Here is a 13,913-nt window from a genome sequence, read left to right as displayed (position 1 = left end):
GAGTGTGTGTGTGTGTGTCTGGTCTCTGCTGGTCTGCTGTATTGATATGCAGGCCACACTGCTGCGGTGTTCACCGACTGAAATGAGGAAGCTCTGGCGCGGAGGACTAGGATGAGATGTTTTAATGAGATTGTGGTCTCTTTAGCGGCCATGCAGCGCAGCGCCGAATGTGATCTCAGGCTCTGCTTATTGGTTTATGCACACCCGTGCACTTGCTAATGTGTTCACCGCTCCCGTGCAGTGCTGCGGCACCCCAACAGGCCTGATTTAAACAAATGACCCTCATGATTGAGAGAGACAAAAAAAAAAAAACCCTCGTGATAACAAAAAGAAGACAGTAGACAAAAGGAGGGAAGGACAACGTGACTGACATGTCTTTACACGAGATATTTGCATGCAGTGTGATTTTTCCTAAAAAGGTCATTGTGTTGACTGTGCATAAAAAAAATTACATTGCAATAGACATGTTTACAATAGTAGTACACATTATATTGGGTGAAATCAGGTGTTATGGGATTGATTTTGTTTGGTTATTTTGTTATTCCTCTCCTTATCACATTATTTCTAAAATCATATAGTATTCTGCAGAATAAAGAAAAAACACATTTTTACTTTGTGGTCCAAGAAAAGAAAAGAAAACGAACAAAAAACATTCATGTCCCGTAGCTTTTGAATTCTGCTATATTTAGGTTTGTTGATAATGTGGCAGGCAAACAGAAGTGCTGATTTTTAAAGAACATCTAAATTACAAAAATCTTCCCAGATTTGAACGTCCAGCCTTCTACGTCCTCTTGTAAAGTACCAGTAATTAAGGTAATCTAGCAGGAGCACATGGTGACGAGGCTGCGCTGTGTCTGTAATTTAATGGAAATGTAAATCTTTTCTAATATAATCTTCATGAAATCCATTTAACTCTCTGATGTGATAAATCACACTGACAGACACACAATCACCTGAGCCTTCCCTTCTAACTTTCCATGATTATTCAACTCCCTGACTGATGATAGTTATGACTCATAGTGGCTGTTTCATAGTATTTGAACTTGCTGAATAAATTGCTTTACTGATACCTGAGACTTTAAGTAGTTGTGTGTTTTCTGCTGTAATATTAACTGCAGTAATTTCGCATCATTCTGTCGCTTAGCTAGCCTACTTTTCGGCTTGGATGAGAGCTTTAGCTTTCGTTAAACCAAACATTACTTTATAGTTTAAACACCACTTCATGTGAATGGATTTGTGTTCAATTTGTTAGACAATTTGTAATTTTTCTGGTAGTTTTTTTTGCCAGCAGATTGTTGCTAAATGCACAAAGTCACACTTGTAACTGAGTTAGATAACAGTTAACCATTTAGCCAGAAAGCTCACTAATCAGACCCTCAGTTGAACTGAGTTGAGTGAGATTTGGATTGTCAAAGGGCACAACTATTAAGTGAGCATTTTCAAATGAGGTAATAAGGTGCTTAAAAAAACCTTATCATAATAACAATTATTTGTTTTTCTTTGATAAATAACATGTTTTATTAATCCATTAATATTAGAATGTGTTGTTACTATAGTAATGATAACTTGTTAGAATGACTGGATTATATATCAGTCATTGAAGTTACAGCCGACACTGTTGTCAGAACTGCTGTTATAGAAAATTAATCAAGACCTTTCCGACTAGTCAGACTTGAGAATACAAGAGTGCTGTGGTGTAAACGTAATTTATCACAATATCAAAATATTGCTTTTAATGTGCTGTATGGTTAAAAAAACCCATTTTGAACATTTATATCCATCTCTATTTTCTTTTAAGAAAAAAGGATGGGTGCACTCTGGGGGAAATGATCTTAATGTATCCCTTGTCACTTAGCAGCAGATGTATGGAGGCCTGTAGGACAGCTCTGGGGCTGTTGGTAAAAGCAATGGACAATCTTTTCCTTTGCTCCCTGTACTACAGTGTAGATAAATAAAATGGTGCACACTTTGCCCTCTCGCACAAGCAGTCTATGAAAAATGCATGGCACTGAGCATGTCTCTTGCTTTCCCTCCCCAGGCCCTATGGTAGGCCAGACTCAGACACGAAACTTGCACACAAAATGTCAGGCAGGTCCAGAGAGGCTGATGCCATCAGGATGACCTCAGTGACCTACCACAGATAGCAGGAATGTATGTGTGTTTTTTGTGCGGGGGGTGAGTATATGTGTGTATGCTGGAGAGGGAGACTCAGAAGGACAAAGAAACTGTAGTGTGATAGATAACCACATGTTCTGTCTGATCCACTCAGACTGAAGTCGCTCAGCCCTGGACACTGAGATGTAAATTGGGGTTTATGCATACGTATGTGTATGCATAATAGGCTTCGGGATTCATTTAATATTAGTTCTGTTTTGAGAGCTGAAACAGAGCATCAGTCCTGTGAAGGAGACATGGCTTCTATGCTTCAGAATCTGTGAGAGAGATATGGCCTCTCTGCTTCAGTTCTGTTTAAGGAGATGTGGCCTCTGTGCCTCAGTACCCAGTAAAAGAGGTGTATTCTATTTGCCTTTTAGACTTGTAAAAACTTCCACAGGAATAGCACAAGTAGTAAATATATGGAATACAAAAAGTTTGTGAAAAACAAAAATTAATAGCATACTACTAGCTTTGTATTAGAGCTGTAGATTCTGCTAAATTCTGACAAATCTGATGCTTTATAACTAACTGTCGAGTTTAAAAACATGCTCTGGAGACTGAATGTGTCATTTCACTATTTTGGCAGGTGAGCATCTGCGAGTGTGTCCACAAGGCTACACCTGTTGCACAAGCGCTATGGAGGAGACACTGTCCAACCTAAGCCGCAGAGAATTCGAGGGTTTGGTGAGAGAGGCAGGACGCTCCATTCAGGCTTCCCTGAATGCCCAGTACAGGAGCTTTGACAGTGAGTAGCACACAGTGTATTTCAACCACACACACACACACACACACACACACACAATCTGACTCTGAGAACCAATAGGGGGCAGCAGAGAGGCTGAGGAGGTGTGAGTGGTCTCTGGACTGACACTGATCTTTATATATTCTATAACCAAAGCTTTCATCTGTTTTTGCTTAGGGTTTTTTATGCTTAGCACCTGGCTAAACGAACAGTAAAGGGTTAAAGGTGAGCACTTTGAAGCACACACTCTCCTCTGCTTTGTGTCACACTAAGTGCAGATTAAAGTGGGGACGGAAATGTTCCTTCTCTCTCCCACCATGTGGCTTTTCATGGCCTTCCCCAGCAGTGACCCATTAAAATGTGATCAGCTATGATAGACCGACCGTATCGTATCCGGCTGTAATGATCAGAAACCTAGCAGGAGCCTTTATGGTGAGGAGCTTTCATGATCCAGAAAGCCAAGCTCTGTAATATTATGTATATTTTATACATGCAAGTCCTTTAATGAGCGATTATAGTCTGTCAGGGAAGCAGTGTTCTGTTCTGGGTTATTGGAGTAAACTTTAATGAAACCTAATAAAGAGAACAGAAACAGCGTAGATTGGAATAAAAATGTAAATCTGTATTTAGAAAAAAGATTATTATGATAGTCGCTTTGAAATAAAGCTAACTGAAATAATAAAATTTCAAAGAAATGGTGAAGAAAATGTAACATGTAAATCTAACAAGTCGAGTCGAGACGAGTGACTTGTCACTTGCTAGCATGAATGCAGGGTTAGATTGGTCTGACCAGCTAACAGGAAATAGTTACTAAAACAGTTTCTGAATTACTACTACTAATGTTACATCACAGGCAAGTTATTTTAAGAAAATAACACAATACTAAGGCAATTAGAAAATCTCAAACAAACATTTATTTAGCTATTCAATTCAATCAAATAATGGAAAGGAAAGGAAGCTGGCAAAGATGGTCTCCCAGCAGTTTTATGTGTGTAATTTAGCGTATACTTTTGTGCATTTGTACAAGTAATTCTTTTTTTATTTTTCATTTTTCAAATTTATTTTAGCCTTAAAAAACATCAATGTTTTTCAAATGCAACATTACTCATCCTCCCAAAGCTGAACTAGTTGAAATGCCGTCTGAGTCTCAGACAGAAAACAAGTTTTGGCTTTGATCTGTTCAAAGCAAGTTTGGCAGCTCGGATCCAGCGCTCGCTGTTTCTCCTGCGGGAGTGTGTTTGAGCTGGAGGACAAAGCGCAAATATTTTCATCTGCTCCCAAGACACACACGTGTGTTTACCATGAACACTTTAAAAACTTTCCAAGCAATGATGATTTGATTTTTGCAGTATTTATGTGAGCAGCGTGAGTCAGAGAAAATATTCTATTTTATGTTTGATCAAAGATTCATACAATACACTTGAACATTTTAACATTTCATAATACAATTTATTTGAAGGCTGTCAGCAGGAGCAATGTATAGCACATGTATAAACATTACCCTGAACTGTTGAGTTTATTATTCAGTTATTCATCTTTAAGCATAATATTCAGTAACGACTCTGAAACGTATGTGATTATGTGTGTGAGGAATGCACATCCAGACAGCCGACATCTCCTGGGGACTTTTAGAGGTTTAATAACATATTTTGGTACCACAGCTTGTTGAATTCTTGAATCTGATTTCATCAGAAGTTGTTAATTAATTTTCTGTAGCAGCAGTTCTGACAGTAGTGTAAAGCTGCAAATCACAGCTTTATATTATTGCACTCGTTCTAATACATTATCGTTTCTATAATAACAACTCATTCACAGGGACTTCTACGGTAGATGATCTACATAATCTAAGACTAATAATAAACAGATTTTTAAAAAAGTTGTTCTAGAAAAACATATAATTGCTGATATGGTGAAGTTTTCAGTAAGGAGTCTCCAGTGTCAGCACTTTGCCATTTACTTATGACAAACGGCAATTTTTCATCTTATTAACTTCAAGAGTGAAAAAAAGAGAGGCTGGTGAGGGAACGCCTGTTTATAGCTGCTATAATGTAGGTGAGAACAGGAACTAACTTGTGATGCAGACATTCCACAACAGTAAATGTAACTATAAACAGATAATAAAACAGAATATTTCCTACCAGATATGGTTCATGCTCAAATACCAAAGTCTTCATTACTTACTTAAGTGATGCTTCAAGAAACAATTCTTCATGACTGTTATTATTTTCAGGTGAACACTTTGGTGATGAAAAAAATAAAACAAATAAAAGATGATGAAATGTAAATAAAAATCCAGGCTTTATGTATGAGGTATTCTTTGTTTAAGTCATTTAAGCAATAGAAAAATAATCCGCGACTTTATTCCTTTATTATTTATTTAATTACTTACTGACTTCCTTACTTATGTTTTTACTTAGCATTTTTTCCTAGAGGTGTAATGATCAGACGATTTTGCACTCTTAGTGATATTAGCACACACGAGTGCTGATGGATCCTTTTTGAAAAAGCACCAGATGGAGCCCTTAAAATGATCAGATTAGCTGAATTTCATGTCAGCCTATTTCTATAGCTAACTTCATTTCAGTGCAAAACATTTTATTCATGTGGACTGAATAAAATAGCTGTCCTGAGAATTTGATTTAATACAATCTCAGAGCTCTGTAAATTGAATTGACCCTGAGCCTGGTGACCTTGGGGTTCTGTCTGGAGTGCTCGCTGACTCCATTTTCTAACTTCTTTTCAACAGCGTACTTTTTGGAACTCCTGGACAGGTCTGAGAGCTGGCTGGAGGAATCGTTTGTTAAGGCTCTGGGATCTCTATATCCACCCAATGCTGGGGTTTTCCGTGACCTCTACGCTGATCTGCGAAGATATTACCGCGGCACATCACTGAATCTAGAGGAGGCGCTGGATGAGTTCTGGATGCGCCTGCTGGAGCGCATGCTGAAAACCACCGACCCGTCCCTTGCCTCTGATGATTTCCTTGAGTGCGCTTCCAAACAGACGGAGACCCTGCGTCCATTCGGGGACGCTCCACGAGAGCTCAGGGTCCGACTGGTGCGTGTGTTGGTCGCTGCTCGTGCCTTCGTGCAGGGTCTCAACGTGGCTGGAGAGGTTGTGAGGAAGGTTTCTCAGGTATGGTGGGGAATTTTTCCCATAGATAATGACAATCCTGATGATATATTCTGATTTGCTTTATCATATGTTTTTCCCATTACTGTCACAATTGTCCTTCCAAAGACATAAACCACAAATTTTGGTAATGACTATTGATTCCTAATTGTCTGTATTTATGAACTAGAAAGAAACTATTTATTACATGGTATGAAAATTAATTATTTTATTTTGTAGAGATTTTTATGATAAAGATAATATGAAAGAGACTCAGAATCAGGGTTGCCAAGTCTGCATAACAAAAGCACACAATGGACAATAAAGCAAGTCCAGTACCAAACCTCAAAATCTCTCCCTTCAAAACCATATACACAGCTTTTATACACATGATTATCATTGCCAAGTGTATTGAAATGTTCAAATCAGTATTAAAGGAGAGGTTTGTAATATTTAGAGCCATCTGGTGTCTGCAAGGTGAATTGCAATCACAATTAAAGTTGAAACATGCGGCTAAGTAGGAAGTGAAGTCAAATTCCAGCCTAAATAAATATAAACAGAACCTTCTATAATCTAACGGGACAGAAGATGTTGATTAATTTTCTATATCAGCAGCTCTGACAATAGTGCTTGTTCTAATACGTTATTGTTTCTCTAGTAACAGCTTATACAGGGACTTGTCTGGTGGTTGCGCAACATAAACAGATTTTAAAAAAACGTGTCATTATTAACAAAGAAAAATGTACAATCCTTGATATGGTGGAATTTTCTATGAGGAGAAACAATTGTAATGACTTTTGAACTAACTTTTGTTGACGTTCTACAATATTAAATGGATAATAAAGTTGAAATGTGAATAAATAAAGTTGTAATCGTTGGTGAATAAGAGGAAAGAACACTTCAGGATGTACAGTTATAGGAAAATAATCAACTTCGGGATGGTAGCAGTAATGTTTTCCTACAAAAGCACAACATAGAGTATTTTGCTTAATATATAGATTAATCTAAATTCTCAAATCCTGTAATGGCCATTTCTGCAACCCTCAGCTCAAACCAATCATCCTGAGCCATAATGAAATGTAATGAAATTAAAGAAACTCTACAGTTAAACATAGGTTTAGTTGCCAAAGCAGTCTAACCACTCAATAATTAGTGTAGATATTTAAAACTCAGGATCCATGTTACAGTAAGATCTAAAAACATCATTAAAAATTAATTGGTATTCTGGGACTACTTAGCTCGACTACCTGGCAGCCCACCTGGGATTAGGCTTGTTAGTTGTACAACATTTTTTGTCTAGATAAAAAAGGCACTGAGTGCAAACTTTAACGCAAATGCACCAGTGTGCCCTAGGCCTGCTAGAGCTCTCCAGGAAAAATCAAGCTCAAGTCCTCTTAGGCTGTTCTTCCTTCTGTGAACTGGAGCTCACAGCTCCCTTGATGAATGAGAGCAGGCCGCAATGCGACAGCTCTCTCTGCTTTAAGAGACTAGCGACAAAGCGGCCATGCCAGTCTCTGGAGATTCCGGCTGCATGGCCCTCCTTCACGCTGATGAGGTGGGGGTGTATCAGCGCACAATGGTGCATATGCTGTAATAATGAAGCCAACACTACAGAAGCTCTTCCCCTGGCCTTCAAACCAGTTCTAATTACGAATCCACTGCATTAGTTTTGACCTGTGGCCATTTGCTGTTACGTATCAGTTCTGTTGTTTCAGCAGGCCCATCATTTTATTGTCTTTTTATGGTAAGCTATATAATGTGATGTCACTATCATTAACATGTGCTCTGCTGCACTTCAGCTGCTTTCTTACCTCAGACTAGATTTTAATCTTTTTATTCTGAATGTGTGCTGCTTCAGGCATTTGCAGCTTTCTGTGCTGTGACTATATTTCATTAAAAGTAAATGAGAGTATTATTTGCTTTACATTTTTATTTATTCACCTGCCAGATGCATTACCTGAAGCTATTTACAACTAGCAGGTGGACGACATGGCAAAAATATATAACAATACTTGAAGGCAATACAGAATATTTATCACAATATTTCATTTGGCTCAAAGTGAACTTAGAACATATGTATACACACCAGCAAAACAGTCCTTACATCAAGTTTTTATTAAAAATATTCCAAAATAAACTTGTTTAACAGGAAAAGCGCTAAACCTTTCGTATAAGAATACTGTGGAAGGAACACATCATGTTTGCAAAGAGCTGAAAGTGATGGAGGGGTAGATTTCTTTCTTTTTAAAGATACATTTAAAAAACATAAAGCACTGAATGTGAGGTATAAATAAAAAGTTGGGGGGAGGGGGGAGTAAGGGGGTAAAAAAAGGTTATAGCTTGTGGTGCAGTGTTGATGTTTTCCAATATGGCTGACTCCCACTGGCATTTCGTTAGCAGTCAATGCTAAGTGTAAATACAGTGTAATCAGTGTAATTTTAGTCATAGGGAGACTTAATTATTTTCCAACACATCTGAGGAAATGTCGCTATTCCTGACAGTTCTGTCTTGTTTTTGCTGTCACTGTACCTTCACCTTGTTCATATAAAAGACTTTAAAGCTGCACGTTAGCTAGCTAAATTATGCTAGCCTCGATAAATAGCTTGTTAATGCTCAGCTTTATCTTCTCATGTTGAAAATCACAAATTAATTTGAACAAATCATAACTGCTAATACTTGTGTGTTACAAAGACATCAGCCAAACTACAAATGACGTAATCTTAATAGAGTAATAATACACACTGATAAAAAGGTAACAAAGTTAACCGCAAAAATCTGATCACCTGAGATCCATATCAGTGTGGCATAAAAATATATTGTACACACTTCAAATGAGGAATCTGACCGATATTTAAATGCTTTCACAGCGGAGTCATCAGGCATTTCTTGAAGTCTGTGAGTTACTCGGCAGAGTGATTGAGGTTTTATTTTATTACAGTCTGCATTAGCTGTTACATTTACAGCCACTATTCCTTCAGGACTCCATATAAAATTTATGGCAACCAAATGGAATGAGGTAAATATGATGCACATAAACTTAAGACAGACTTTATAACAGCAAAGAAGCTTAACAAAAACAAAAACAATTACAGAACAAAAATGTAATAAAAGTGCGTAACCCTGCCTAATTAACAGAACAAAGTGCTTACATCATAATGATATACAGCATGTCATTAGAATAATGATGATGATGATAACATGCAGTGTGTGTGTTAAGGTTCCTCTGAGCCCTGAGTGTAACCGTGCCATCATGAAGCTGGTGTACTGCCCGCATTGCCGCGGTCTCGGCTCGGCCAAACCCTGTGGAAACTACTGCAAGAACGTCATGAAGGGCTGCCTGGCTAATCAGGCTGACCTGGATGCGGAATGGCAGAATCTCATCGGTAAGTGACACACACACACAGACACACACTGCATAAACTGCCCACACTTTTGGTGCAGTTCCCAACAGCAGCTAAAATTGTTGCACATCTCAGTGGTGAGACTTTTAGTTGAATCATGACCTGATTCCATTAGTGTCATTAAGCTGCTGTGTATTATAGTTTTAAAACCAATTCATGTGGGTGGAGTCTTGATTGCATAACTGAGACAAATTTGCAGCAATTCCACAGAGAAAACATGATTGAGATGACAAGAACTATCATGTTTGTTTGAACGCTTGGCTTCCTCACATTTGCATTTTTTTAGGCAAGACACTACAGGTGACACTGTTTGAAAAAACAATAGATGCTGCAAGCAATCTTTGCCAGTTGACTGGTGATATTCTTACAAGTATTTTTTATAGGAACTTAATATGCCTACGTTTGCATGTATTATAAAACCAAAAACCTAGTTTTTGGATTGTGTTAATTCATTTTGTGTGAAGAATATACAAGTGCAAGTGAAATGTTTTCACAGCGAAAGATTTTTCTTTAATAAAGACTAAAAAAAATGCAACTGAGACCTTTACAGTCGAATCTGGATTCTCGCAATATGGCAACAGCAGCTATGAATCTACCAGACCTTAGACAAGTTACACACAACTGCTGTACAGTAAAAAAACAACTCTTCCTCTCTGTCTGTGCTAAGATACTATGCTGCAGGTAGCTGCTAGCTTCAGCTCTGAGCCCAGCATGGACGTGGTGCTGCACTCCATCCCTGTACGCATCTCCGAGGCTGTGCTGCACATGCAGGAGGACATGGTGCTTTACACTGTCAAGGTCAGCAATTCACAGTCACATATTTATGGCTTGCTAAAAAAATTATCCAGTGTCTTGCATTCAGTTTGAATATAAGTGTGTGTGTGTGTGTGTGTCAGATTCTCCAGGCATGTGGAGGGCGTGGAGAGGAAGGCACCCAGAGCGCGGTGTCTGATGAGGCCAAAAAGAAGGGAAAGAGTGTAACAGCACTGGAGTACAAAGCCAGCCCCACAGCAGCTGTCAGACTGGAAGTGCAGGTGTGTGTGGGTCTTGTGGAACACTGTTACTCTTGTATCCGTCAATACCCTGACACCTGGGTGTGTGTGTATGTGTGTGTGTGTGTGTGGTCTGCAGATCTCTGATGTATCTAGTAAACTGAAGGAGATGCAGCTGTACTGGATTCAGCTCCCCTCTGCTCTGTGTGACAGTAAAGCAGCGTCTGGTTCCTCCAGCGATGACGACTGTTGGAACGGCGTGGCCAAAGCACGGTATGATGCATTTATTTCTTCTGGGTGCTGGTGGGTGATCTGGAACCGTTCCATGATTTTCCACCACAAATGAGCCAGTTTTTGATCACCCGGGAGATCCCCACAGCCATGCATTCTAGCTATATAAGATCATGAATCACCGTGAGCTTCAGTGATGATCTGACACTTGTTAGATGTTCATGCTTTTTTAATGGAGTACACTGTTAACCAGTTATCCAGGAAACATTACTTTATAGCCAGTGTCACATATTCATTTTATATTTTATTCATAAAAATCTACACGAGTTGAGTGAGTGGCAAATTAACTCATAGATCTTTTTTTTTTTTTATGAAATTACCCTATATTCACACTAGCAAGCAGTAAAGTGACAAACAGCCACTCATTTTCTATTTGTGCACAACATGGAGCTGCTATATCAGTGACAATGACAAGCAACAAATTGCCATATGAACTGAGATTTTCTCAGTTCTGTGTACATTATATATGAGGTGGTAAAGCGACGAATCCAAACAATTTGTTCCAATGATTCCTCGGACCAATGCTTTGGTGCGTGTGGTTCAACGTTTCTTCAGTTCCCCACTCAAAACTTTAGTTCCTACCTGCAATCAGTTCCCATTTACTGTTTGATGTGCACATCTAACCATGGTTTCATCTCATTTTGTCATGTATAAATGTGTATAGAGACATTACAAATAAAAAATAAAGCTTGGAACAAAGTAGCAGAGAGGAGTATATATAGCTAGTACAGTTAGCTTGCATTGTTGATCTGCTAAAGAAGCTAGCAAGCCCACAAGTGACAATGGTAATGGTTGCTATATGCCCACAAGAGACAAATTGCGAGTAATTAGTGTGAACGTAGGCCCACCAACAGTATGAAAAATAATACACCGAATGGTATAAAGAAATGAGAAGTGAGGCATCCATAACATCACCAGCAGTGACTGAGGAGGCACACTGATCATCCTTTTTCCACCAAAATGCATTTGGAGGAGAAGTTAAAAGTAGACCAAGCACACACTGTGTAATCAGAGTACAAATTACACAAAAGGACAGATGAGAGAACTATAAATTTAGTGGGTTATGTTGTTTGGATGCTAGTGTTACAGCTTTCCTGTTTACCATGTTTGGTATTTGAAGGAAACATGGCATGAAGCCAACAGAACATCACATACTTAAAACTTAAAAAAAAAAACTCTTAAAAAATACTCTTAAAAAATCTGGAATGTAGCTGCCGATCTGTCTTTAAGTGTGTGTATGTGTGTTTAATAGCCCCACATCATTCTTTATGCCATCGATGAAACCTCAAGATGTAATGCACTGCTCAACCTGAATAGTTTGATTTTACAGCTACTGACAGACATTAGACTGTATCCCATCTAATATCACGACATAACAATATAACCAAACCAGCAGCTACTGCGACAGTAGAAAAAGTGGTATAAGAGTTTTACTCAGATCAGTAAATTCAACTGCTGAACATAGCGATTATGTTGCATTCGTTTAGTTAATTCCTGTTGAAAGCACCACAGTTCAGAATCAATGCCTGCAGTCCAGTAGCAGCCTCAAAACAAGCTCGTCCCTTTTTTCACTTCATATCAATGCATCGATTGTTCTGCAGGGTTCTTGCACTGCCACAGAACTGCCCCTTATTGACTAGACCTCAGACATGATTAATCGCATCTGATGAGTTTGTTTGTGGATGAGACCAAATGCCATCATCAATAATCGCTTTGAAGGTGTTGCGTGAATTACTGAATCACTGCTCTGCTCGTGGATCATTGTGCATACTTTGACAAAAGTAAGAAAAATGAAAGTGTCAATATCAGGGGCGTGCAGTGTCACACCCAGAGGCCAGACAAGGCCAGTGAACAGAATTGTTTCCTATGACAATGCTAAATGTTTTGGATTCATAAATGCAGATTCATGGACGCTATTTATATGACTTAGGCCTGGTAGTCTCATAATTTTCTTATGATCACAATCCTGATTTATTTTATGAACACAGTCCAATTATTCAACTATTTAGCAAAATAGGCAATTGTGTATTTTTACCCATAGAACTTAAACCATTTATGCTGAGCTAAAATGGAGATTTGATAGCCATTTAAAGGTCCACTTATCAAACTTTATGTCCAAAAAATATAATTGTTAATTATCTTTGGATTTCTTTCTCACACATACACACTTTAAATGGTTGCCATGTTTAGATCATGTGACCACCAGGGCTATGCAGGGGCGAAATTGCAGTAAAAGATGAACATCTTTGTGCTTACTGGCTGCCACACTATGTCATGTCCACAATGTAAGGGCTTTCACGTATGCAGTGTTGAGTCCATTTGAAAGGAACCCTGGAGCATTTTCCCCCATGGTTTGGTTCTTTAGGCAGGTGAGGACACAGCAATCTCTTATAAGATGCGGGGTAATAAGATGTGTGTGATGGATTGTGTCTTCACAGGTACCTCCCCCAGCTCATGGGAGATGGTTTGGCCAATCAGGTCAATAATCCTGAGGTGGACATTGACATCACCAAGCCTGACATGACGATACGGCAGCAGATCATGCAGCTCAAGATCATTTCTAATCGCCTGAAAAACGCCCTTGATGGCAACGATGTGGATTTTCAGGACACGAGTAAGTGGCACAAGAACCATTAGGGGAAGAGACTAAATGCATGCATCGAGACTCTTCTCTGTTCTGGCACCAAGGTGGTGGAATGAACTTCCCCTAGATGTCTGAACAGCTGAGTCACTGGCAGTCTTCAAACGACATCTAAAGACTTACCTCTTCATAAAGTACTTAAGTACTTAAGCACTTACAAAACCAAAAAAAAGTATTGTCTGAGCACTTGTCTTTTACCTCCCCAGCAGAGTTTTGGACTGATGGTATTCCTAGTTTGTGACCTAGTGTTTTTTGATAGACTTCAAAGCACTTTTGTAAGTCACTCTGGAGATTAGGACATAATTAACTCTCAGACTGGGTTATGAACAATAGAAGAAAGTTGTTTTTCTGAACCACAAGACGTTTGCCCTCTAGCAAGTGCTATGTCTTATACAGTGAAACATTATACTAATTCTACCATGTTAATTCGTTGGTGCTTTTACACAGAAATGCCACTCAAATTTTGGCACAAATACAAGAAGTGAAATTACAGGGTTTGATAATTATCAAACAAGTGAATCAAGACACAGTTGTTGTATCTTAAAAGATAAGATGTAGAACCACTCTAGAAACAGAAT

The 13,913-nt window shown here is 38.7% G+C and overlaps 1 protein-coding gene across 1 annotated transcript in view; it reads left to right on the top strand.

The window, feature by feature from the left end:
* Positions 1–13,913, top strand: part of gpc1a (glypican 1a) — a 44,140-nt gene that overhangs the window by 28,613 nt on the left and 1,614 nt on the right. The window contains exons 2-8 of the mRNA XM_026930600.3: positions 2,744–2,902; positions 5,646–6,034; positions 9,228–9,393; positions 10,079–10,209; positions 10,308–10,445; positions 10,543–10,676; positions 13,133–13,308. Of these exons, the coding sequence (XP_026786401.2) occupies positions 2,744–2,902; positions 5,646–6,034; positions 9,228–9,393; positions 10,079–10,209; positions 10,308–10,445; positions 10,543–10,676; positions 13,133–13,308 (1,293 nt within the window). The remainder of the gene's footprint in view (positions 1–2,743; positions 2,903–5,645; positions 6,035–9,227; positions 9,394–10,078; positions 10,210–10,307; positions 10,446–10,542; positions 10,677–13,132; positions 13,309–13,913) is intronic.

This window comes from Pangasianodon hypophthalmus, chromosome 11 (genome assembly GCF_027358585.1).
Source record: "Pangasianodon hypophthalmus isolate fPanHyp1 chromosome 11, fPanHyp1.pri, whole genome shotgun sequence".
Classification (NCBI taxonomy): Eukaryota; Metazoa; Chordata; class Actinopteri; order Siluriformes; family Pangasiidae; genus Pangasianodon; species Pangasianodon hypophthalmus.
Note: the sequence above shows the minus strand (reverse complement) of the source record. Positions and strands in the feature narration are given on the sequence as shown.